This window comes from Aedes albopictus, chromosome 1 (assembly GCF_035046485.1).
Source record: "Aedes albopictus strain Foshan chromosome 1, AalbF5, whole genome shotgun sequence".
Classification (NCBI taxonomy): Eukaryota; Metazoa; Arthropoda; class Insecta; order Diptera; family Culicidae; genus Aedes; species Aedes albopictus.
Window position 1 is genome coordinate 62,775,529 of NC_085136.1, and position 23,382 is coordinate 62,798,910.

General features: G+C 39.4%; 2 protein-coding genes across 2 annotated transcripts in view; one reads left to right on the top strand and one right to left on the bottom strand.

The window, feature by feature from the left end:
- Positions 1-23,382, bottom strand: part of LOC109401938 (AF4/FMR2 family member lilli) — a 601,758-nt gene that overhangs the window by 445,938 nt on the left and 132,438 nt on the right.
- LOC134284969 (uncharacterized) lies at positions 7,415-13,285 on the top strand. The gene is made up of 2 exons (XM_062844652.1): positions 7,415-12,778; positions 13,163-13,285. Exon 1 carries the CDS (start codon positions 8,054-8,056, stop codon positions 11,501-11,503), a length of 3,450 nt encoding a protein of 1,149 aa, XP_062700636.1. The 5' UTR covers positions 7,415-8,053; the 3' UTR covers positions 11,504-12,778; positions 13,163-13,285.

Below are 23,382 nucleotides of genomic sequence, written 5' to 3' on the forward strand. Positions count from 1 at the left end.
CGATATCTGTTCTCGACATTGCGTCTAGCAGGGATTAGGAAATTGAGTGTTTGTGGATGCCCCCAAGGGGAAGTTTTGTCATCACTTTTGTGGAATCTCGTAGCAGATACGCTATTGAGGCATCTCAATAAAAGCGGTTTTCCTACTTATGGTTTTGCCGACGACTACCTAACATTGTTAGTCGGTATGTGCATCAGCACCCTTTTCGACCTGATGCAAAACGCTCTTCAGGTAGTTGAGGGTTGGTGTCGCCAATATGGCCTTTCGGTAAATCCGAGTAGAACATTTATTGTTCTTTTCACGGAAAAGCGAAACCGTAATGGTGTTCGACCTTTTCGTCTCTTTGATTCTGAAATCGATGGGACTGAACAGGTAAAGTACGTTGGAGTTATTCTTGATTCCAAGCTTTCCTGGACACCTCACATTGAGTTCAGAATCAAGAAAGCTTGTATGGTCTTGCCGGCGAACCTTTGGTACAACTTGGGGTCTAAAACCCAAGTATATCAATTGGATCTACACAACTGTTGTTCGGCCAATATTGGCTTATGGATGTCTTGTGTGGTGGCAAAAGGGCGAAATGAGAACGGTCCAATCAAAGTTAGGCCATCTCCAAAGGATGTGCTTAATGGCGATGTCTGAAGCGTTCTCTTCAACTCCCACGGCAGCGCTCGAAGTTCTCTTTGACGTTGCTCCACTACACATTCATCTCAAACAAGAAGCCCTTTCTTGCACTTACCGGTTACGGGTACTCGGTCTACTAGAGGAAACTCCTGTGAGCCGCACATCAACACACACCTCGTTGTTTCCACTTTTAGTGAATTGGGACAAAATTGTCCTTGCTCCAAGTGATCTTACAATTGATTGTAATTTCCCTCATAGGACATTTTCTACGAAATTCCCTTCCCGGGAAGAGTGGACATCTGGTTATCTGGAGAGAAGTATTTCAGACGGCATCGTATGTTACACTGATGGTTCCCTTCTCGAAGGTCTAGCAGGTGCTGTTGTTCATTCTCGTGAGCCAAGGCTGTAGCAGTCTTACTCACTTGCACGCACTGCCACAGATCAGGCCGAAATCTTTGCTCTTATGTGCGGAGTGCAATCAGCACTTCAGCAGCACGTAATGGGAAAAGTAATATACTTCTATTCAGATAGCCAGGCTACTATTGAAGCACTTGCTTCGGCCAACTCCAGGTCGAAGATAGTTATCGCTTGACAAACTCAAATCGAGGAGCTGAATTCAGCAAACGCTGTTCACCTTGTATGGATACCTGGCCATTCTTCCATCGTTGGAAATGAATTGGCTGATGAGTTAGCTCGCACTGGAGCATCACTTGACTTCATTGGCCCTGAGCCAGCTATTGCGATATCGAAGTGTTGGGTTAAGCTTCAGATTCACACCTGGGCTCCCACTCAACACAGACAATGCTGGAATAGTTTGGAGTTATGTCGTCAAACCATATTCTGAGCCATCTCCAAGGGTGGCGAAGTATCTTACAATTCTGGAAAAGCAGAATAGGACAGATCGGTGAAGTACTAGATTTGTAGTAATGAGCTGAATTTTAGTATGGTGAGAAGGTCAATTCTCCGTTTCTGCAATGAAATGGTGCAAAAAGCGTGGGTATTATGATTCCTTGCCTAATTTGATGCTGTTTGAGCAAAACTTTGGGAAACAGTGTTGTTGTTTTCTCCATTTCTTGCAACATAAACAACATAGTTATCCAAAGTTTTGCTCAAACAGCATCAAATTAGGCAAGGAATCATAATACCCACGCTTTTTGCGCCATTTCATTGCAGAAACGGAGAATGGACCTTCTCACCATACTAAAATTCAGCTCATTACTACAAATCTAGTACTACACCGAACGTGCCCCATTGCAACATTCTGGTGAAAGCATTAACTGGCCACTCCTGACTCAGCTATCACATGGCGAATATCCAGCAAGCTGATTCATTTGCATGTGATAGCTGTGAATCCGATTATGGAACTTCGTATCATTTGATATGTAACTCTCCAGTTTTTGCGCAACTGCGTTTCCGAGTATTCGGTAAACACTTATTAAGTGAAACTGACTTCAGAGACCTGAATATTCAGGATATTCTGTTGTTCAACAATAGCAAAACGTAGATCAGGTGACAAATATTATGTGAATATACAGATGTATTTGACACCACAGCTAAACTGAAACTGGAAGACAGCCTAAACTTTTTATATTGTACATGTTTTCATGTATCATATAAATCTGGAGCTCGATTTGAATAGGTCGTATGTGCTTTTGTCGATATAAAATTCGATCAGTTTATTTTAGCCATTGTAGCAATATGGCAGATATATTGCAATCTTTTAATGATGGAACAGAAAGCCTGTTTTGTGAGGATTCTGCTGTATGTATAAACTTTGCTCAATTTCAACGGTTTTCGCTATAATAAGCGAATCCAAGTGATCGAATTTTTAATCGACAAAAGCACATACGACCTATTCAAATCGAGCTCCAGAAATAAATTTAAATCTATTTAAAGGTAAGGAGAGATGTAGTAGGCTGCGAAGAACATGAAAAGCAAAGCACATAAATTAACATCACTTGTTATCTCAACCGAACTGATAATAGACGCGTTTCTTCCACTACTCTACGCGATTTATTATGTGCCCGACGTTTAAACACTGGGGTTTTTTCGTCATCTCTAGGGGTAATTAATTTTTCGTTTTTGGTCCTATGATTCATCTAACTGTAACTGTCTTGTCAGGTTGTTGTTGGTACATGAATGATTTGGTTTGTTTAGTTTTGCAACGAATTATACGCATTCGGATTAAATCTACTTCGTTTTTACAAATTAAAAGACTGCGTAGCCGATAAAATCGTAGATTCCTTTTTGCTTGAAAACTCTGCGTACGTTGGAATTCTTTAGTATACATTTACAACAACGTATCTAATGACACTCTTCTATCTGCTCTGGGTACCGAGATAGCAAAGTTTGAAACTATACGTGCCAACTTGCACCATCTAGCGGTGCAATCACCAACTAATTGTTGAATCACCAGATTGTTTTTTACCTACTGAACAACTTTGTCGAAGATGACACTTTTCTATCGCTCTGGATCCCTAGATAGAGAAGTCTGAAATTTTACTCAACAACTAGCGCCACATAGCGTCGAAATCACCAACTAATTGTTTAATCACCAGATTGCTCTTGACTTCCCGAAGAGCTTTGCCGAAAGACGGCACTTTTCTATCTGCTCTGGATCTCGAGATAGCGGAGTTTGAAGCTTTACTTGATGACTAACGCCACCTAACGGTGAAATGATTGTTTTTGACCTACTGAACAGCATTGTTCCAAATAAAGTAGATCTTGAGATATCGCTTGTGATAACTTATGAGTGCTTCTACTGGCGAGTGTACATAGCAACCACTTCTACATAGCGCCTCTATCGGCCAAATTGCCAACTAATTGGATGATAGTTCACGTTGTGTGGTAGATCTTTTCTAGTACTACAGCTTTGCCAAAGAAAGTATGGTACTATCTTGTAATACGCCTGAGCTATTCACTCACACCCACTCACAAAAAAGTTCAACATGCTGTAACTTTTCATAGAGTGCATCAAAATTTCTCAAATTTTGACTGTTTATTCTTAACCACTTAACCTATTTGACAGCTCTTCTGTCCACTAGGGCACTTCCTGTCTTTTTTCGAAGATGGCAACCGGCAACACGTTTCGTTTTCACTTTTGACAGATGCTGTGGCAAAAAAAGTTTGCCGATAATCAGTAATGAATGTAAACTACCAAATTTCGTTATTTTTGACAAGTTATTTTTGATAAGGTGTCAAATTTTAACGACATTTCAGTTAAAATAACCTTTACCGATTGAGTTCGTTATTCGTTCTTACCTGGGACGGTACCCGTCAGGTGCTAGTGCAAATACGAAAGCATTTTCCTGTCAAAAAAGACCACTTCTGATTGGTCGATTTGACAAAAGCAGCGTTGCGCCGCGTTACGTTCGTTTACAAGAGGGCACTCTGTTGCTGAGTTAGCCGTGTTGCTAGTAGTCACGGGTTTTTAAACCTCGTATGATTGATAATTAATAACTAACAACATTAATCGTTTTTCTCACTTTCTGTGCTGTTTTTATCCGGAACTTGACATGGTGAAATGAAGTGCAAAACGATACATTGTGGGCGCAGTGATGTGTATCATTCTGGGCTTCATTTTTACTAATTTTCGAAGAATCCGAAGGTTTTCCGGCAAGGGATGGAAGTCTGTGTGTGAGATCCAAACGAGGAAGATCAGATTGTTTTCAAACTCATTCTTTGAAGTAGAATCTATATATATAAAAATGAATTTCCGTCTGTCTGTCTGTCTGTCTGTCTGTCTGTCTGACCGCTATGGATTCGGAAACTACTGAACCGACCAGTGTGAAATTTTGTGTGTGGGTATTTTTGGGACCGGGGAAAGTTCTTAGCTTGGTGCGGGACCTCTCCGGTCTCTGGAACGGGGGGCTCCCATACAAATGACCTTGCGGGGCACTTCGCTATGGAACTGGATGTCTAAAAACACAGTAGGCAGGCAGCACGGCGTTTGCCGGGAAGTACAAGTGAATGCTTCTAAACAGATATGTCAACATTGTAAGCGATCATGCAAGGCTATTTTGGCATCGGAATCCGATTACCTCTGGGGGAGAACTACAGATTCGACATGATTGTTCAGGCAAAGGCGTCAGTAAGAGCAGGTAAGACACTATTTTTTTCGGCTTAGGTCATAGAGCGTTGATAATAATGAAAATCTTCACGAAATAGGAGTACGCCAGTTTTGATGGTGGTCTGCATATTTCGGCACTTCACAATTCAGCCTGTAAAATATTACTACCATGGTGCAGACCTATATATCAGCAAGCAAGGACAAGTAAAACGATATCGGGACGCGGAGCATCCACCGACCGAGAAATTCAGCTGGCTTGAGAGGGCTGCCACCAACCGGCAGGTTTCTGGGGATTACTACGAACCGGACAAACCGGATGGTTTTTTTTTTCTGGAGGGGCCAGGGGGCCTAACTTGAGATGACATGATCGCCCGATATTTAAATATGCAAATCTGGATTGCAGTTTTGAAGAACAAAATGACTGGATTTTCCCAGAGATTCCTTCAAGAATGCATCTAGGGATTCCACAAGACATTTCTTTGGGGATTTGTCCTCAAGTGGGGATTGAAATATCTTTTGATGTTCCTTCAGTGATTGTTCCAGTGCTGTTTTCGCGGTTTCCTTCGAGAGTTTAACCAGAGATCCTTTAAAGTATTTCTGCAGGTATTGTCTTCCAGTATTTTACTAGAGATTGCTCCAATTAATCCATCTGAAATTCGCAGTATTTCTACAGGAATGTCTAGCAGAAATTCTTCAGGAAATGTTCCAGGATTCTTCTTTGCTTTCCTTCAGGGATCTGTCTAAAAAATCCTACAGGGATTTGTCCAGGAATTCCTCTATAAAGTTCGCTAGAGATTCCTCTAGAAATTCCTCCAGTTATTTCTCTAGATATACCTCGAGCAATTTCTCTAGAGATTCCACCAGGGGCTCATCCAGGAACTCCTCCAGGAGTTCTTTCAGGGATTTGTTCAAGAATTCCGCCAGGGATTATTCCTGGAAGTTCTCCAGTGATTCTTCAATAAAATCCACCAGAAATTTCTCTAGGGATTTCTGTAGAGAATCCTCCAGAAATTATCTCAGGTATGTCTACTGGAATTCCTTCAGGAGCTCCTCCAGGCATTCCTTCAGGAGTTCCTCCACAAACTCTTTAAGGAATTCCTTCACAAATTATTTTAGGAATTCTTCCAACAATTATTTTAGAAATACCTCCAGGCATTCACCCAGCGATTTCAATAGAGAATGCTCCAGTGATTCATCCGGGCATTCCTTCAATTCTGGGACTCCTACAGGAATACCTTTAAGAATTCCACCAGGAATTACCCCAGGAATTCCTGCAGATATTAACTCAGGAATTCCTGCAGAATTTTGCTCAGGAATTCTGGATTTCATCCAGGCATTTCCTCAAGGATTGCCAAACAAGAATGCCTCCAGGAATTTCCTCAAGAATTAATCCAGCAATTGATCCAGAAAATCCTCCAGGGATTCCTTTTTGAAATTGTTTCAAGAATTTCTTCAGTAATTCCTCCAGAAGTTTTTCCAGGGATTCCTCCGGGAATTTTTCCAGGGTTTCCTTGAGGGATTTTACAGAAATTTCTCCCTCAGGTATTCCTCTAAGGATTCCTCTAGAGATTTCTCCAGGAATTGCTTCAAGGGATCCCTCCAGGAATCCCACCAGAATCTCCTCCAGGAATTCCTTCAGGAATTGGTACAGGTATTTACCAGAAATTTCTTTAGGGATTTCTCTGAAGATTCTTTCAGGAATTCTTCGAATGATTCCTCCAATAGTTCATACAGATATTCCACCAAGAATTTTTCCAGGAATTCCTCCAGAAATTCCTCTGGAAATTCCTAATGGAATTTCTGCAGGGATTCTTCCAGGAATTTCGTTAGAGAATTCTCAAGGACTCCTCCAGTGATTCCTCCAGGTATTTTTTTAGAAATACCTCATGAAATTCCTGCAGAAATTCCATAAGGGATTCCTCGAAATTCTTTAAAGGATTCCCCCCAGGATTCTACCTGAAAGTTTCTCTTCAAGAAAATCCTCGAGAATTTCCTCCAGAAGTTCCTCTGAAAATTTCTCAATGAATTTCTCTAGATATTCCTCCAGGAATTTGCACAGACATATCTCCAGGCATTTTTTCGGGAGATTCTCTAGGGAATCTTCTTGGGAAAGTTCTTGGAATTCCTCCAGAAATTCTTTTGGGAATATCTCCAGGCATTCCTCCACGAGTTCCCCCAGGGATTTTCATAGGCATTCCTCCAGGGATTCATCCAGGCATTTCTTGAGGATCTGATTCTGGGAATCCTCCAGGAATACCTTTAAAATTCTACCAGGAATTACCCCAGGAATTCCTGCGGAAATTACCTCAGGAATTCTTGCAGAAATTAATCCAATAATTCGTTCACAAATTACAACGGCAATTTATCCAGGAATTTCTCCAAAAAATCATCCTCCCGGAGTTTATACACGAATTATTCCAAGAATCCAGGGAATCCTCCAGAGATTTCTCCAGAAATTGGTTCAAGAGATTCCTCCAGTAATTGCACCAGGATTTACCAGTAATTTACCAGCAATTCCTCGAGGAATTCACCAGGAACACCTTCAGAAATTCCACTAAAGATTCTTCCGGAACAGAATATATTAAAAACCATCAGAACTAATCCAATTTAAAGTGTCGTATTGAAAGATCCACAATTGAAATGGGGCAATACAAAGTTTGCCGGGTCAGCTAGTGCTAAATAAAACTAGTCAACAAGTTTTGATTGATTTGCATATGAAAAGTGTTGGCAACACTAGAGCAACCCCCGTATGAACAGTAACAAAAAGTATTAGAAGGTTTGTACCAATGAGCTGTCACGTCCCGTCCCAGGTTCTTACCGAGATCGAATTTGGAAATTAACTGTGTAACACTTGAATGAAGTGTTGAAGTGTTGGCTCGGAATTCGCCAGGTTTGGGCCAGCCATGGAACCAAAAAGTAACCTCGATCTGACAAACAATCACATGACGTGATCCACGCCAATATGGTTCCGCACCGGGGTCACAAAACCCCAGCTTCGCTGCTGGTCATGCTATGAAAATAAAATGCGTCACAATGTCCCGACCGTGCTTGATCAGAGCACACATTTTGAGTATAGACACTATAGTTTCCATAGACTCGCGGAGACATGGTTGAGCTATACGATTTTAGTGTGTTGCACGCGTGAATTTAGAGTGTACCGAGCAAATATGACGTCACGTGATGCATTATCGCTATTGAAATCGTGACGTCATGCTCGTTTGGCTACAGTTGTCTTCGCCTCCGCGAGTCTATGGAATCTATAGTGTCTATAATTTTTTAGCTGTTTTTGCCGTTTTTGCTCGTTTTGCAACATGAGATTAGATAACGATTTTCGAGTTCGTCCACTCCAATTGCTCCAATGGTATGAAACAAAAAGAGTTATTCATCGGCAATCGGTTCGGTTGGGCGGATTGTTGCGCTGTTCAATTAAAGTTTCAATACCTGAAGATAAATCAGAGATTTCGCATCATGAAAGCAGAAAAGTTCGACCCGGCATCCACTTCGGATTACATCAGCGGTAAGAATATCGCAGAGCACGGTAACAAATACCAACGGGATCTGGCATTCATGCTCTTCGTGCGCGTCGCTTTGAAGGGGTACAAGTTTAAGCTGTTCACGGAGTTGCCGGAGGCGGGAAAGTTCGATGACGTCGCCGTGTACGTGGAGGATTTGAACGAAACGTGGCTTTTTCAATCCAAACACACGGATCCTACGAATCCTGGTAAGATTTTGACCAAAGCACTCGTGCCTTCAGATGAGAGATTGCTCGGAAATGATTTTGATCTGTTTAAATATGCGAGGTCATACATTGAAGTAGCGCGTCGAATCAAGGGCAACAAGCAATACTTTTTATTCACCAATAAAAACCTGGACGAGGAATCGATTCGTAACAGTGAATATTTGGAAATAATTCCTGGAAAAGTTAATGAAATGGTAGACTTGTCCTCGCTTGGCGGTGAGTACAGAAAGTTTCGACTGAAAATTGATAAGAGCGAAACAAATAACAAGCTAATTCGTGATGCGAACAAGAATTTCTACAATTTATTGGATGCGATAGGGAATCTGTTCTCCCCTAATGCAACCGAAGGGAATGACAAAAATCGGAATAAAATTTTGTCGGATTATAAAACTGTCGTTCGCAAAATTTTGGTCAGGGATGGCAAAAAAATGTGTTTTTCCAAAGAGTTCCTGCTAGCAAATAGCGAATCACCGGCCATGAAAAGGATGAAAGAAGAGCTTAGCTGCTTACTCGGAAAAAACCTTGATACCTTGAAATGTGACAATGTAGCGGGTCTTTTGGATGCGAAAAATTCCAGAAATACAGAACTTCCCGAATTTATTGGAGAAACGGAGTTGAAGGATTTTTTTGACAATTTCACCATGTGTGTTAACCAACCCAACGTTTTAGAGAGTGCCGTTAAGAACGAGTTACGATTGTGGCTCAGAAAAACAGTACCTCCGCACAGCTTGGGCCAATTCACTAGCAGCCAGCTTGATCAACCGATGTATAAATTTGATCAGACATTTAAAAAGTGGTATGAGCCAAATATGGTAAGCTCGCCATCAAATATGATGGTCTCCCTAGGCTCTGAAAAAGCGGAAGAATGCATAAAAGAAATTCTCAACGATTTCGAATCCCACATTTCACAACCGGGTATTTTGAAGCAATATTATGTGCCTCGAGAAATAGACTGTGAAAACTCAGTGAGAGTATCTGACGAAGAGTTTCCCGAATGGCTGATAAAGGAGTTTCACAGAAAAAACTGTTTAGTCCTCATTGCAGGGCCCGGCATGGGAAAGACTACGTTTATGCAACATGTTTCATTCGCAATGCAACAAGCCTACCATTCAACTGACTTCTACATGATTTATTTGAAAGAACTCAAAAAAAAACTACAGGAAATGGCGAATGATCAAATCAGTTTGGAACAAGCGCTGCAAGTCTTCAAAGGATCGCTTTCTGAGCAAAGTTGCACCGTGATTAGAGAACATACGCAGAACACGAACAGTCGAATTCTGTTTTTTCTGGACGGATTTGATGAAGTTCCATCTGCCGAACACAGTAAGATGATTGCTGTTCTCAAGCAACTGCTATCAATGGATCGTACTCAGTTGATGATCAGTGGACGCAAACACGTACAGCAACAGCTTAAACAGCTTTCATCAGAAATTCGGACTGTCAATTTGGTCCCGTTTTCTAATAAAGATCAGCTGGACTTTTTGCAAAAGTTTTGGGACGTTTCGACGAAGAATGCAACAACAATGGCGAAGTTTCGTAAGTTTGCCAATCAATTGCTGAAAACATTTCATTTCGGCATAAAACGTCCCCAATATGATGTCACCGGGGTACCATTGATGGTGAGAATGTTGGCTGAAGTTTACATTGAAAAAGTTGAAGAATGTCTACTAACAGATAATGAGACTGACGGCGAAACATATATAACAACTACAGAGTTCAGTGAAGTAAAGTTGTACGAGCGATTCGTAGAGAAATCCTTTTGCATGAAATTAAGGAAGAAATTCTATTTGGATGCATACACCACATGCAAGGATAAATTGGATGGAGAATTTAAACCAATATTTGATGAAGACACACTGGAACACCAACTGGCGGCCATAAATGAGCTTAATATTAAAGAACTGGACGATATCGTCCGAGAGAAGCATGGAAATAAGTACGAAAATTTTTTAAAACGAGTCGAAAATGGAAATGACAAGTCACTGCTGATCAATACTAGCGGAAAGACCGTGCGCTTTGTGCATTTATCATTTGCGGAGTACTTCACCGCAAAGTATTTGTGCGATTATATTGAGTGCTGCAAGCCTGTTTTATATCACATTCTTAGGAAACAGGTAGGTGTACGAAAGCTTTTCTTCCGGTTAATCGAAGAAATGTCTGAAGAAGCGCACACTAAATGTTTGGCTGCATTAGGTAAGATTTGTGAGCAAACCCCGAAAATTATTTTTTGGGCTTGTGAGGCAGTATGTGTCAATGTGACGAAAAGCTTAAACTACAATGCCTATCAGAATATTCACATTGATGATTATGGTACAATTCTTCATCTGGCCGTTTCTGTTGATTCTTTTGGGCTTTTGCAATATCTTCTCGATGATTGTGGTACGGATTCCTATATAATTCCTAACACTGAGATAAACCCGATGGCAGATTTCGTAAGAAATAAAGAAAATTACAACGATAGCCACAGGAGTGCTGAATGGATTGTTTACCATAACCATGCAAAAATAGTAAGCCTTCTATTGAGTCACAATGCTGATGTAAACGCTGAGTCCTACAGTAAGCTTACTGCACTACATCTGGCCGCGAATTTTGGCTTTCTAGAAATTGCTGACATTCTAATACAAACCAACCAGATTAACGGAAATGCTCAAGATGAGTACGGGCGAACGGCACTCCATCTTGCGGCCTGCTTCAACTATATAGAAATTGTTAGGCTCCTGATGAACCATGCAGCACACCTAAAACTAGACTTAAATGCTGTGGATAGCGATAACAACACGGCCCTGCACTTAGCCTTGCTAGAAAATCACACAGAGGTAGCCAAACTGCTCATTGAAAATCCATCAGTCGATATCAATGCAATAACTAAGGATCGCATTGCTCCTCTTCAGCTGGCTGTCGCACATGGTAATTCGTTTATTGTTGAACTTCTGAAGACCCGTAACGCTAGCATCGATGGCTTAAACTCAATGAACTGCACACCACTCCACATAGCTACTGAAAAAGGGGACCCGAGTAGACGAAAATATAGACAGCATTATGAAATATGTTATTTTGGCGTAATAACTAAATAATGGAACCAGTATTTTTTATGTTATAAACATGTCTGTCATACGCTGCAAAACAACAAATATCATAACAAAAACCCGTTTCAATCCACCTAGTGCCTTTCTCGTCGAATATGTACTCAAGATTTTCACGCCGACGTAAGCCAAAGTGTTCCCGAATCCTGAGAATACTATAGAATGAAACATATTTCATTCGCTTCTTTTGTCACAGTGCTCGTTGACTCCTCAATAGGCTCCTAAAGGCGTATCTCAATTTTTGCATAAATCGATCAAGCATTGTTTAATATGACATATTTACTCGTTTTTCATGTATTCCTATCAGGGAAAGCCCATAAAATAACTTTTTGGAAAATTTAATAATTTTTCAAACTCTCCTTGTTTAGCACTCAATTTTGAATAAATTTTGTTTACCGTGTATGTCAAACAGGAACATTTGTTGTCAAAAGTGAGCCAATGTGATTTCTTTTGCAACCCGTCGGTCCACTTTCGTAACGTCAAGGTTGACCACGAATGTCAAACAGAAACTGTTTACGATTATTTTATTTTCGAGTTTATTAACAATTCTGACATTGTTTAAGTTCGAAAAAAAGTCTATTGATATCAGAATAGCATGCTTCTTCGTATTATACAACAAAATCGGGAAAATATTCTTCATTTTAGGAGCCTATTGGAAGGTGATAAATAATAAATGTGTTTGATAAAAAAAATACCCAAACCATTAAGCAAAATCGCTGAACTAATCGGATTTAAAATTTAAAAATTTCTTGACTTATTTATTTGTGCCCTTCGTCAAAATGTTTCCTAGGGGATGAGGGGGGTTGACATAGGAGAAAATCGAAATTTGTGTCAGCCTTTTTCAGCATGTGGGAGTTCTTCCGTGAAAGCAGAGCAAAATAAAACACGTCTTGTGAACTTTCACTTACGAACTCATCTATTTATTACATCATCAACTTAAAAACATTAACACAGATATTCGAATACATTCTTTCGAAAACAGATCATGTCAAGTATCCGCTACTGAAAACATCGCAACATCACTCACACTCTAACACTCCTCCTCGATGTTTGCAGTTCCAAACATATACATCTACAGACGGTATACTTCACTTACAACGTTTGCAATCAAAACAATCTTGTCCGCATTCAGAATGCAGCACTTTTCTGCAGTGAATCTACTCGCGCTCCAGACTCAACAATACGTTTCACAGAAATCAGACTGTGCTGAAGACCCGGAACAAAAAGAACATTTGTCAACTTCACATCAACCACATTCCCATCATTGTCAAAACCTGAGAGAGAGGAGACAGCTCACTGACGGCGCCGATGTTTACATTTCTTCTTCTTACTTCTTTTTACAATTTTGTGCGCCGCACAATGGTTTGAAAATTGATTATTGGTCAAAACTGTTTTGCATATTGAGTTTGCTGCGACAGAGCATGGAAAATAAATGGATTCGTTGCGCTGGTTGAGGAAAACTGACCATCATCATTTTATCTTTTTTAATTTCAACAACCGGAGCGAAATTTTAATAAGATACTTTGGATATTTGGCCATTCCACACCAGCAATGTGCGATTTTCAGCTCGGTTCGCGGTGACAGTTTGTGACAGGTCCTCCTTGACATTAAGTAGCACGCAATCGAAGCGAGCTGTCTCCTCTCTCTCAGGTCAAAACCAGTGAAATGTCCTTCTCCAACTCCGACAACATCCATCTCCTTTCCGTCGGCCAAGCAAAGTTTAGAGTCTTTGTATTGGAATCGATCGAAAAATGACGGATCAGCTGTCATATGGTGCGATGCGCCTGAATCAACAATCCATCCACCACCACCACATAACTCCTCCATTGCAGAAAAACAAACAGACCTGGACTGATTCTCCTCTTTTTGTGTAGCAATCTTCGCATTATTCTTGTCAACAGGGCTTTCGCGATGGACTCCTTGTTCTTCAGCTAGTCTCGAGAGATAAATGTAGCAATTCTGCCTTATATGTCCTGGCTTGCCACACTCAAAACAAACACGCCGTTCTTCGCGACGATCCGATTCCAAACCGAACGGTTTTCTTCCTCTCGGCACTGCAGCTTTCATCGCTTCCTCCTCCTGGACCGAAACTTTGTGCTGACGTTTGTAAAACTCGTTCAGAAGTTTAGCCTTTACCGTTTTCTCCGAGAATTTGCCAGCGAATCCCTCCACCATAGTGACAAAACTATCGTAGGATTCAGGAAGGCTCGCCATGATGAAACTACATTTCATTTCTTCTGATATTTCACAACCTACCTCCGCAAGCTTATCAAATAATGAATCCGTCTCGATTATATGCTCTTCGACGTTCCCATTTTCCTCCATTTCCAATCGACATAAACGTTTCACCAGGCCAACTTTTCCCGCAGAAGACTGACGTACATGATAATCACGTAAAACATTCCATGTTTCTTGGGCTGTATTTGCATTCTTGATCAGCTGCAGCTGACTGTTTTCCACCAGATAACCGATCGTAGCCGCTGCTCTTTCGTCCTTATCCACCCATGCATCAGATCGCTCGTCAACCGCTGGAGGATTATCTGCGACGACACGCCAAAGTCCTTCCCGAATCAAGATTTGTGTCGTTCGCTGCTTCCACAAATCGTAGTTGTGGAAATTCAACCGCACGGTCACTTGTTTCAAATCCATGTCCATTTTTTCAACAACAGAGTTCATAAATCACTAAGTCTTATGTTCTTCCTCTTTGTATTATTTACTCTTCTGGGCCCATTACCTGTGGGAGTTCTTCCGTGAAAGCAGAGCAAAATAAAACACGTCTTGTGAACTTTCACTTACGAACTCATCTATTTATTACATCATCAACTTAAAAACATAAACACAGATATTCGAATACATTCTTTCGAAAACAGATCATGTCAAGTATCCGCTACTGAAAACATCGCAACATCACTCACACTCTAACACAGTAAAGTAAGAATTTTATCAAAGCCAAAATCGAATCTGGAAACTTTTTGATGGCATATATACCGACGTTATGTTAAACGTGCATATAGGCAGAGCTGAAAAATGACGAAACTCTCAGTTGACTGCTTGGCCACCTTCACTAGCACTGGATGTCGATCGTTACCAAGACAATTCGACATTTTTTTCTGCACACTTCAGCCTATATTTAACATTGGGTGTAAGATTCATGTAAAATTTGACAAAAAAGTGCAAGCAAATGGCATTTCCCAAAATAAAACCCATGCAAATTTCAATCATGTTACACAGCGCGAGGGCTCAACAAGTTGCATCGAAATTGTAAGGTGCAAAATGTTCATAGTCATTGACTGAAAACAGCACGAGTTTGAATGATTCTGTACTGAATATTCAAAACAAACTAATTCATTTTCGCTCTCCCTCTTCACACAGTCAGTCAATTCGTAGTCATTGAATATTTAGCGATGTTTCCCAAACTTTCAGGAGGTATCGCCCACTTGGAGCTTGAGAAATACATTTTCGTCCCCCCCTACCATAAGTGAAATTTATTTTTTTCCTAAATTAGTATTTTAGTATACATATTAGTATATTAGTATTTTAGTATTGCTCACATTTTCATTGAGTTTTTTTTGCAAATGAATAGGTTGTTTGCATTTGAAAAAAAACTACATAATTGCATGTAAAACAAATACGATTTGAAATGTTTGTGCTATACATATTCTTGAACAAAATCGAGCAAATTAGAACGGATTGTGAACATTTGCGACCACTCGTTATCCTCAACCAGATGTTTTACTAGTAGTTTTCAACACCCGAGATGTTTGTTCACAACAAGTACTCATATAAGAAATTGAAAAACAATTACAAAAATATCTTTAATGCAAAGAATACAAATCATGAATATATTGATGTATTTCCAAATGTAGTGAGCATTGCTCAGTAATTGAAAATTTTAAAAGCCAGTGCGAATTGACAAGCTTCCTATGATTCGGAAAACTTTTTATTGTCAAATAAGAAGACATGCATCAGTCATTACTCAGTTTTGAGGGAATTCAACGCTGAAATTGTATAATAAATTCAAAATAGCTCCTAGAAATAAGCATAGTTTAGAATTCCAACAGAAAGCCTTTCTGAAATATTTTCAAACAAATATTCATCCGAAAAGTGTTCATAGATTCATTTTAATCTTCATATTCATGATTAAAATTTCCAAGAAAAACTAACTGCATGTAAATTAATAACAATTTTTTTAATAATTAAAAAACCTGTTCCTTTCATAATTTAGACAAAACTCAATCATGAATTTTCGCCATAGAAGTTTCTTATTTATTTGATTTCCAGATTCACTAGGAATTCTCTCGGAAGTTAGCATAGCAGCTTATTTGTTTTTTTCCCTTGGAATTTTGACAAAAAAATCACGTAAACATCAAAAATTCTGTGACACTAAGTATATCTCGAAACAGACATTTTTCAATAATCCTAGAAACAAAAAAATCTTGAAATATCAGGGAGTTTTAATGATTCAGTTGACATTCAATACTTTTCATATTTCTCAATCATTTGAAAAATCGCCCCCCTTTCTAGCATTTTCGCCCCCCAATTTTGGTTTTCCAAATTTTCGCCCCCTTCGGCCTGATTTTCGCCCCCTGGGGGGCGATTTCGCCCACTTTGGGAATCACCATTTTAGCCGATCGAGAAACATCTTCATAATCACCTACGTTTCTGGCTGCGATTCCTTCCAAAAACACTCCACAACAATCAAATGGGAAAAGATCTGTGTGAAACACCATTAAATGTAATCGAAACGTTAGTATTTTATCAGCAATTTAACACTTTGTAAGATGTCTCCAAATATTCATTGTCTTTCATTCAGTTGACAAACGAGTATCGAGTAGCTGAATATGAATATGCAGGCAAGTGAATGAAAATTGCCGCACGGTGAACTTCAACTCGTCTGCTCGAAAATTTTGCGCTCTGAATTTTCAGACGCAAAAGGGGATTGATGCAATCAAATTTAATTTTTTCTCATATAACGTTGATCTATCCCACTGTATAATTACGCCTCAGGAATATTGAATGGTGTGATTTGACGAGATCTCTATATGATGATTAACCGGGGCTTGTTAGGGGAATATCTGTAAGTAAAAAGAAAATCGTGTTAAGTACTGTTGCTTTGGATTCCACTAAGAATTTGCATCCTTTGACAGATACGTATTTCGACCTCAACGGTAAGGTCGCACACTGGGGCACAACGTTGTTATTGACAGACGAAACCTCTAGTGCTCTGGATATCTATCCTAGAGCTTCGGTGTCTTTCAAGAAGTGTCTTGTAAGAGTTTTTGCTAAAAGCTGGTTACAAAATATTTGATCTAGATAAGTTTGAACTGATCTAGATCAGTTTTAGCTTTCTCTAATAGCGTCATAGAAGAAAACATTCTTCTGCAAAGTTGTTCATTCTGCCATTTTTGACATTTCTTCCGAAGACACTTATCTATATAAATAAAAATGGAATGGTGTTTGCATGTCACGAATAGGCTCGGAAACGGGACAACGGAATCAAATAATTCTTTCACTGTTGCATTCGTACAAGGCTCCGACGTGTTCGTACGAAAAAAAAAAAATAATTGCGAAATTCGACCGGGAAAGTAGCAAAAACGGGAAAATTTAAAATTCCATTTTGCGGGTCATTTGTCTTCGGAACTGCATGTCAAAAAACATAGTACATAGGCAGGCAGAACGACATTTGCCGGGACAGCTAGTACTCTATGAGCCTCTGCACGAATTTGCCCTGTCCCGCTCACTCCCACAGAACATTTGAAAACAGCGCGCACAGTAAAAGTCAAATTTGACTTTTACTGTGCGCGCTGTTTTCATGTTTTCTGTGGGAGTGAGCAGTAGGCCAGATTCGTGCAAAGGCTCATAGGGCACTGCATACGGCGGTTGCTATGATAAATTTTTCTAAGTCTTTGACGTTTCGTGGCCTTGTTGTTTACGTTTCGGACTTAGAGAAATTTCGTCGGCTTTCCTTAGACAGCGTGAATCAATTCAAAAGGTGAGTTTGCGCGCACTGAGTAGTGTGCTAATTTATTACTTACTGCTAAGATTTCACCAAGAGCTTCTCCTGGAATTCCTTCAGGAACTATCAGCGGTTCACAACTAACAGGAGCGTCCCGTCTACAATGTCCATTCCGGTATCGCTGCCCGCAGGACTGCGGAACGACGATTCACGCCGACAATGTCGAATTCCAAATCAACTTGGATGTGCAGCAACTTAGAAGTTTCGGTGATGGCCTCCGACAACAGAATTATCATCATCGAAGGGAATTCGACGAGAAGCAGGACGATCACGGCTACCTACATCTCCCAGTGCTTCATTCAGCGCTACACCTATTTTCCAGGATTCCTTTAGGAACATCTTACGGGATTCTTCTATGAACTTCTTCTAGGATTCCTCCAGGAGTTGCTTCACGGGTTCGTTCCATGGTTATTTCTGGAATTTCTCCATTATTTCCTTCTGGAACCATCCAGAAACTTCATCCAGAAATTCCTTTCACAACTTCTCCACGATTTTTCTTTTTTTTTTTTTTTGAGATCGCTTCAACAATTCCTTCCAGCATTCCTTCAGGATTAGTCTAGGAGTTCCTCCTAAGAACACCGTGTAGAATTCTTCCAGCAATACCTTCATGGATTCCTCCCGGAACTCCATCTGAGCTTCCTCCACGAACTCCTACCGGAATCCCTTTAGTAATTGCTTCCGGCTTTGCTTTAGGAGGTCTTTATGGAATTTCTGCAGATCCTTATGCAATTCCCCCAGGATTTCATTTTGAACTTCTCGCAGATGTTCCTTATGGTAATCTAGGATAGGATGCGTTACGTAGTCAGCCGATTTGAGATCATTTTGCTGTCAAACGGAGACCAGTCGCTGATTGGTCGAAATTTATATCCGTTTGCTGCGATCAGATCGCTTTATTGTTGGTTTGGCAGTGTTGCTAGTTTGTGGGTTCAGCATGTGACAACAATATTAAAATCATTGTATTTTTCTATTCAAGTTGAATCAACTCAAAAATATCAGTATTCAAATGTAAATCAACCTAAAGTAACTCCCATGTCCAAACATTGATAGAAACCATTGACTTGATACAACATCAATTGAATTTTTAAAATATTTAACTATAAATGAAATAACTTTTCGTTTGATAGCAATTTTACTTGCGAGTTATGCTATTCCAATTGCAAATAGTGATTTACGGTGCGAAATATGCATCCGAATTTCAATCGGTTAATTTGAATTGTATGAAAGATTTGGATTAAAGTAAAGTGGCAGCACTGGATTTCCATCCTCGACGAGATCGAACGAAAAAATAACAAGGCAGGCGAATTTCTGTGGTCACACTCTATCCTAGATGGTAATCCTCCCGGAGGGTTCTACCCCGTTAGGCCGAATGCCGTTAGGCCGAAAGGGTCGTTAGGCCGAAAAAGTAGTTATACCGAAAGAGTCGTTATGCCGAAAGGGTCGTTAGGCCGAATATGCCATTAGGCCAGATGGGTCGGGTCGTTAGGCCGAACTGATCACTAGGCCAAATGGATTGTAAGGTTAAACGGTTTGCTTAGGCAACTGGATGGTAAAATAGTTATTTATGTGACGAGTTGCAAAAAGTTGATTTTTTCAGCACGAGTCGTGCATTTATCCAACGAGGCTTGCCGAGTTGGATAAATACGGAGAGTGCTGAAAAAGTCGAGTTTTGCAACGAGTTCCATACAAAATTTTATGCAATGATTTTTTTTATAATGCGACTCATTTGAGTTGCATAATGTTCATAATGCAACTCAAATGAGTTGCATTATGAACATTAAGCAACTAGTTTTCATTATGCAACTCATTTCAGTTGAATTATGAACCGGTACGAAAAAGTTGGCCATTATGATACTGAAATGAATAGTATAAAATAGAAATTATGACACTGAATTGCATAAAACTGTTTAATATTTGAGGGAAACGGTCTTCGACCTTGAATTTTTAGTTGGCTTTGAATGGTTAAATGAATAAACACACTAATAGTTTTTCGCATTTTAAAGTCTAAATTATAGTTACACCGAGAACAAATTCAGAGTTCCAGTACGAACATGATTAACAAGATTAAGTGCAACTGAATGGAGTTCTCTAAAACTTAGAAAGAATAGCCTATGTTTAAAAGAAGGAAGAATCTTCGATGAAAATGTTATTAGCCGTTATACTTATAGTGAGTATAAAAGTAATATTACGAAAAAAAAACCCTATGTTCAGAAGAAGGAAAAACTCTGTTGAGGGCTGTAACCCTCATAATGAGTACTTGAATGAGTAAAACAATAAAACTAGAAAGAGCAGCAGTAGTCTACCGCCTTGAAACAGAACAGTTAAACTAGAAAGAGTTTAGAAGAAGTAAAATTTCAAATGAAAAAGTTGATAGCTATAATACGTATATGAGTAAAACAGCCTATGTTCAGAAGAAGAAGGAACTCTGATGAAAAATTTAATGGTTGTAATCTTTATAATGAAAAAAGAACAGCCTATTTTCAAAAGAAGGAAAAAATTCCGATGAAAAATTTAATAGCTGTTATGTTCATAGTGAGTATAACTGTTAGGCTAGAAGAAAAGTCTATGTGCAGAAGAAGGAAAAACTCTTATGCAAAAATTTATGGCTGTAATACTTATAATGAGTAGAATAGTTAAACTAGAAATAACAGCCTATTTTCAAAAGAAGGAAAAATCTCTTATGCAAAAATTTATTGCTGTAATGCTCATAGTGAGTAGAACACTAAAACTAGAGAGAACAGACTATGTTTTGAAGAAGAAAAAATGTAATGCTTATAGTGAGTACAACTGTTAGACTAAAAGAAACGCCTATGTACAGAAGAAGGAAATTCTCTTATGAAAAAGTTTATGGCTGAAATACTTATAATGAGTAGAAAAGTTAAACTAAAAAGAACTGCCTATTTTCAATAGAAGGATGAAAAATGTAATTGCTGTAATGCGCATGGTAGAACATTTAAACTACAAAGAACAGCCTATGTTTAAAAGAAGGACAAATCCCCGATGATACATTTAATAGCTGAAATGCTATATTTATTCTTATCCACTTATGCTTACAGTTTTTTTGTCCACTACGGCACTACGTAAGCGATTGCAATTGGCAGCTGAACTTGAGCCTAGTACAGCACCTAAATGTATTCTATTCTACTATATGGAACTGGTATTATAGCCTTTTTGATTTGTATTACATTAATTTGCAAGTAGTATAATTATGTTGACAATGTTACTGTATTGGATATCTTTATCCCGTCGATAGCTTTGGTAGTGCCTGTTCATCATAATTCTTTGTTTCTGACTAAAAATAAGCTTTTTCGAGATGCTGCATTATAAATCTTTTCTATTTCGCCTCCCAAATTGATTTCCCCTACAGTTCCCCTATGACGTCGACTTTTCTCATGTTTATTTTGTTTTGTGCAATATAAAACGATAAAATCAGTAGACACATACAATGACAACCTATTCAGCCTAACGACCCTTTCGGCCTAACGGCATTCGGCCTAATGGACTTCGGCCTAACGACATTCGGCCTAACGGCTTTCGGCCTAACGGCCTGCTCCCCTCCCGGAGATAATTACGATATCCTTCAAGAAGATTTTGTCATTGGATTTCATTGGAAATTCCTCAAGGAGATCCATATGAAATTCTTCAAAAAGTTCCCTTTAAAACTCCTACAGGAGTTATCCTTGAAGAATTCTTTCAAAAGATCCTTCTGAGTTTCCTCCAATTATTCTTTCAGGAATGCCATTAGCCTTGTGGAAACCAGAAAAAAAAACTGCCGGAGCCATTCCAAAATGAACTGGAAGAATCTCAGAAAATACGCCCATAGAAATCCTTGTAGTAAGATCTAGATAAATCTCAGAAGGAAATCCCAGAGAAATCTCAAAACGAATTCCTGGAGGAATATCGGAAAAAATAAATAGATTTATTATTAAATATTAAATATTAATAAATAAATTCCGGTAGGAATCTCGCGAGGAGTTGCTGGAGAAATCCAGGAAAGTACTACCGAAAGAATGCCAAATGGAACATCTTAAGACATCCTTAAAATATAAACTCCTGGAAGGATCTCAAAGGAACCTCCGATGGAATCCTGAATAAACCACTGGAAGAATCTCAATGAGGAATCCCAGAAGGAATTCCCGTAGGAATCCTGGAATACATTTTTGGAGAAGCAAGGAATTCCTGGGGTAATCTTAGATGAAGTTCCTAGAGGAATCCCAAAACTCTTGGGGAAGGAAAGTTCTGGAGGACTTCTGGCAAGAACCCCAAGAGGAATCATAGTTGGAACCGTTTTAGGGATCTTGGAAGAAACTCCTGGAAGAATCCCAAAGGGCATTTCCGATGGAGTCCTGAATAAATCCTTAGAAAAATCTCAAGAGGATCTCCCTCAGATACAGCAGAAGGAATTCCTGGAGAATCCTAGATTAATTTTCTGGAGAAATCGTGGAAAAAAATCTGAAGGAATCCTGAAAGGAATCTGACCTGCATACTCTCACACGAAATTTGACGTTTGAGCAGTGTCGGCACCACTCAAACGTTAAATTTTCTGTGAGAGTAAGCAGGCCAGCATAAATTCGTGCAGTGGGCCATAATGCACACGAAAGGCACAGTGGGCCACTTTACTGAAAAAGTCGAAAAAATCGATTTTGATCAATATTTTCAAGTAAAAAAAATAGAAAAAAAATTCGAACGTCAGGTTAGCAACAATATATTAGAAAAAGATTATTCCATAACAAAAATCTTTATAATCACGGAAATTAGAGGTTTATCTTATTTAAATAACAAAAAAAGGTAATTTACAATTTATTTGATAACTCATGAAGCAGCAGGCGGAGGCAGCTAATTTTTTGGCCAAAAACATGTCAATACCACTAGCATCGATACTGTGGGGAAAGAAAAGTGGGGTAACTCGGGGATTTTGTTATACACTAGTATGAAATCATCGCAAAAATAAATGAAAATTGACATTTGAGATCAACATTTTGAACTCCAAGCATGATGTAAAGCAATTTTCCGAATGTTATAATTATTAAAACAAATTTATTATATCGCACATCCTGAGTGCTTTGCTCTAAGCGTTTATACTGGTTGCTTTTATTTTAGCGTGTTTAACAGCAAGAGCCAGAATTTTCAGCACGCAAAAACGGCTACGCTCAAAAATGTGTTCGGCCTGCACATTTTTAGTAAACATCCATGCCGCACATGACTGTGTTCGAAACACACATTTTTTTTAAATTGCTCATACGCTCATATGAGCATGTATTTTGCAATAATTTCGACATGGCAACCTCACTGGGTTTATAAACCACCTTCAAATACCGAAAAATATAGATATTTTGCAAAAATGTGAGCGTGCGAGCAATTTAAATAAATGTGTGTTTCCAGCACAGTCCCTGTGCGGCATGGGCGCTACTCAAAAATGAGAGCTTTTATTTTAGAGAGAGTTTTGTGGGTGTTGTCGTCGCGGACGGTTGGTTGTTAAATTCCACGTGAAAGTGATTCGGCTGATGGCGGATCAGCCGAAAAGAAATAGGTTAGGTATTTTTGACTCTGCTCGGACACTACAATGGCGTAAGTCGGTTTGGAACCGTTGCGCTTCCTCTTGTGGTAACGATTCCAAAAAAAAAGGTGTGTATGTTTACGGAATAATGGATCCGGCAGTGCCCGGAAGGCTCCGTGGATAGAAATTGGAGTAGGCAAGTTTTCTTGGTAGGCCCACCTGTCTGAAGGGCAGTTTGGTAGGCCAGGAGGAAATGTAAACAGAAGATTCCCTGGTAGGCCACCTGTATGTAGGGCAGTGCGGTAGGCCGGGAGGAGGACAACAAAATTCCCCGGAAAGGCTCCCTGACGTAAGGACAGA

What these genes read in the sequence shown, in the direction of transcription:
- LOC134284969 (XM_062844652.1), top strand. Translation starts at nt 8,054, where the DNA reads ATGAAACAAAAAGAGTTATTCATCGGCAATCGGTTCGGTTGGGCGGAT.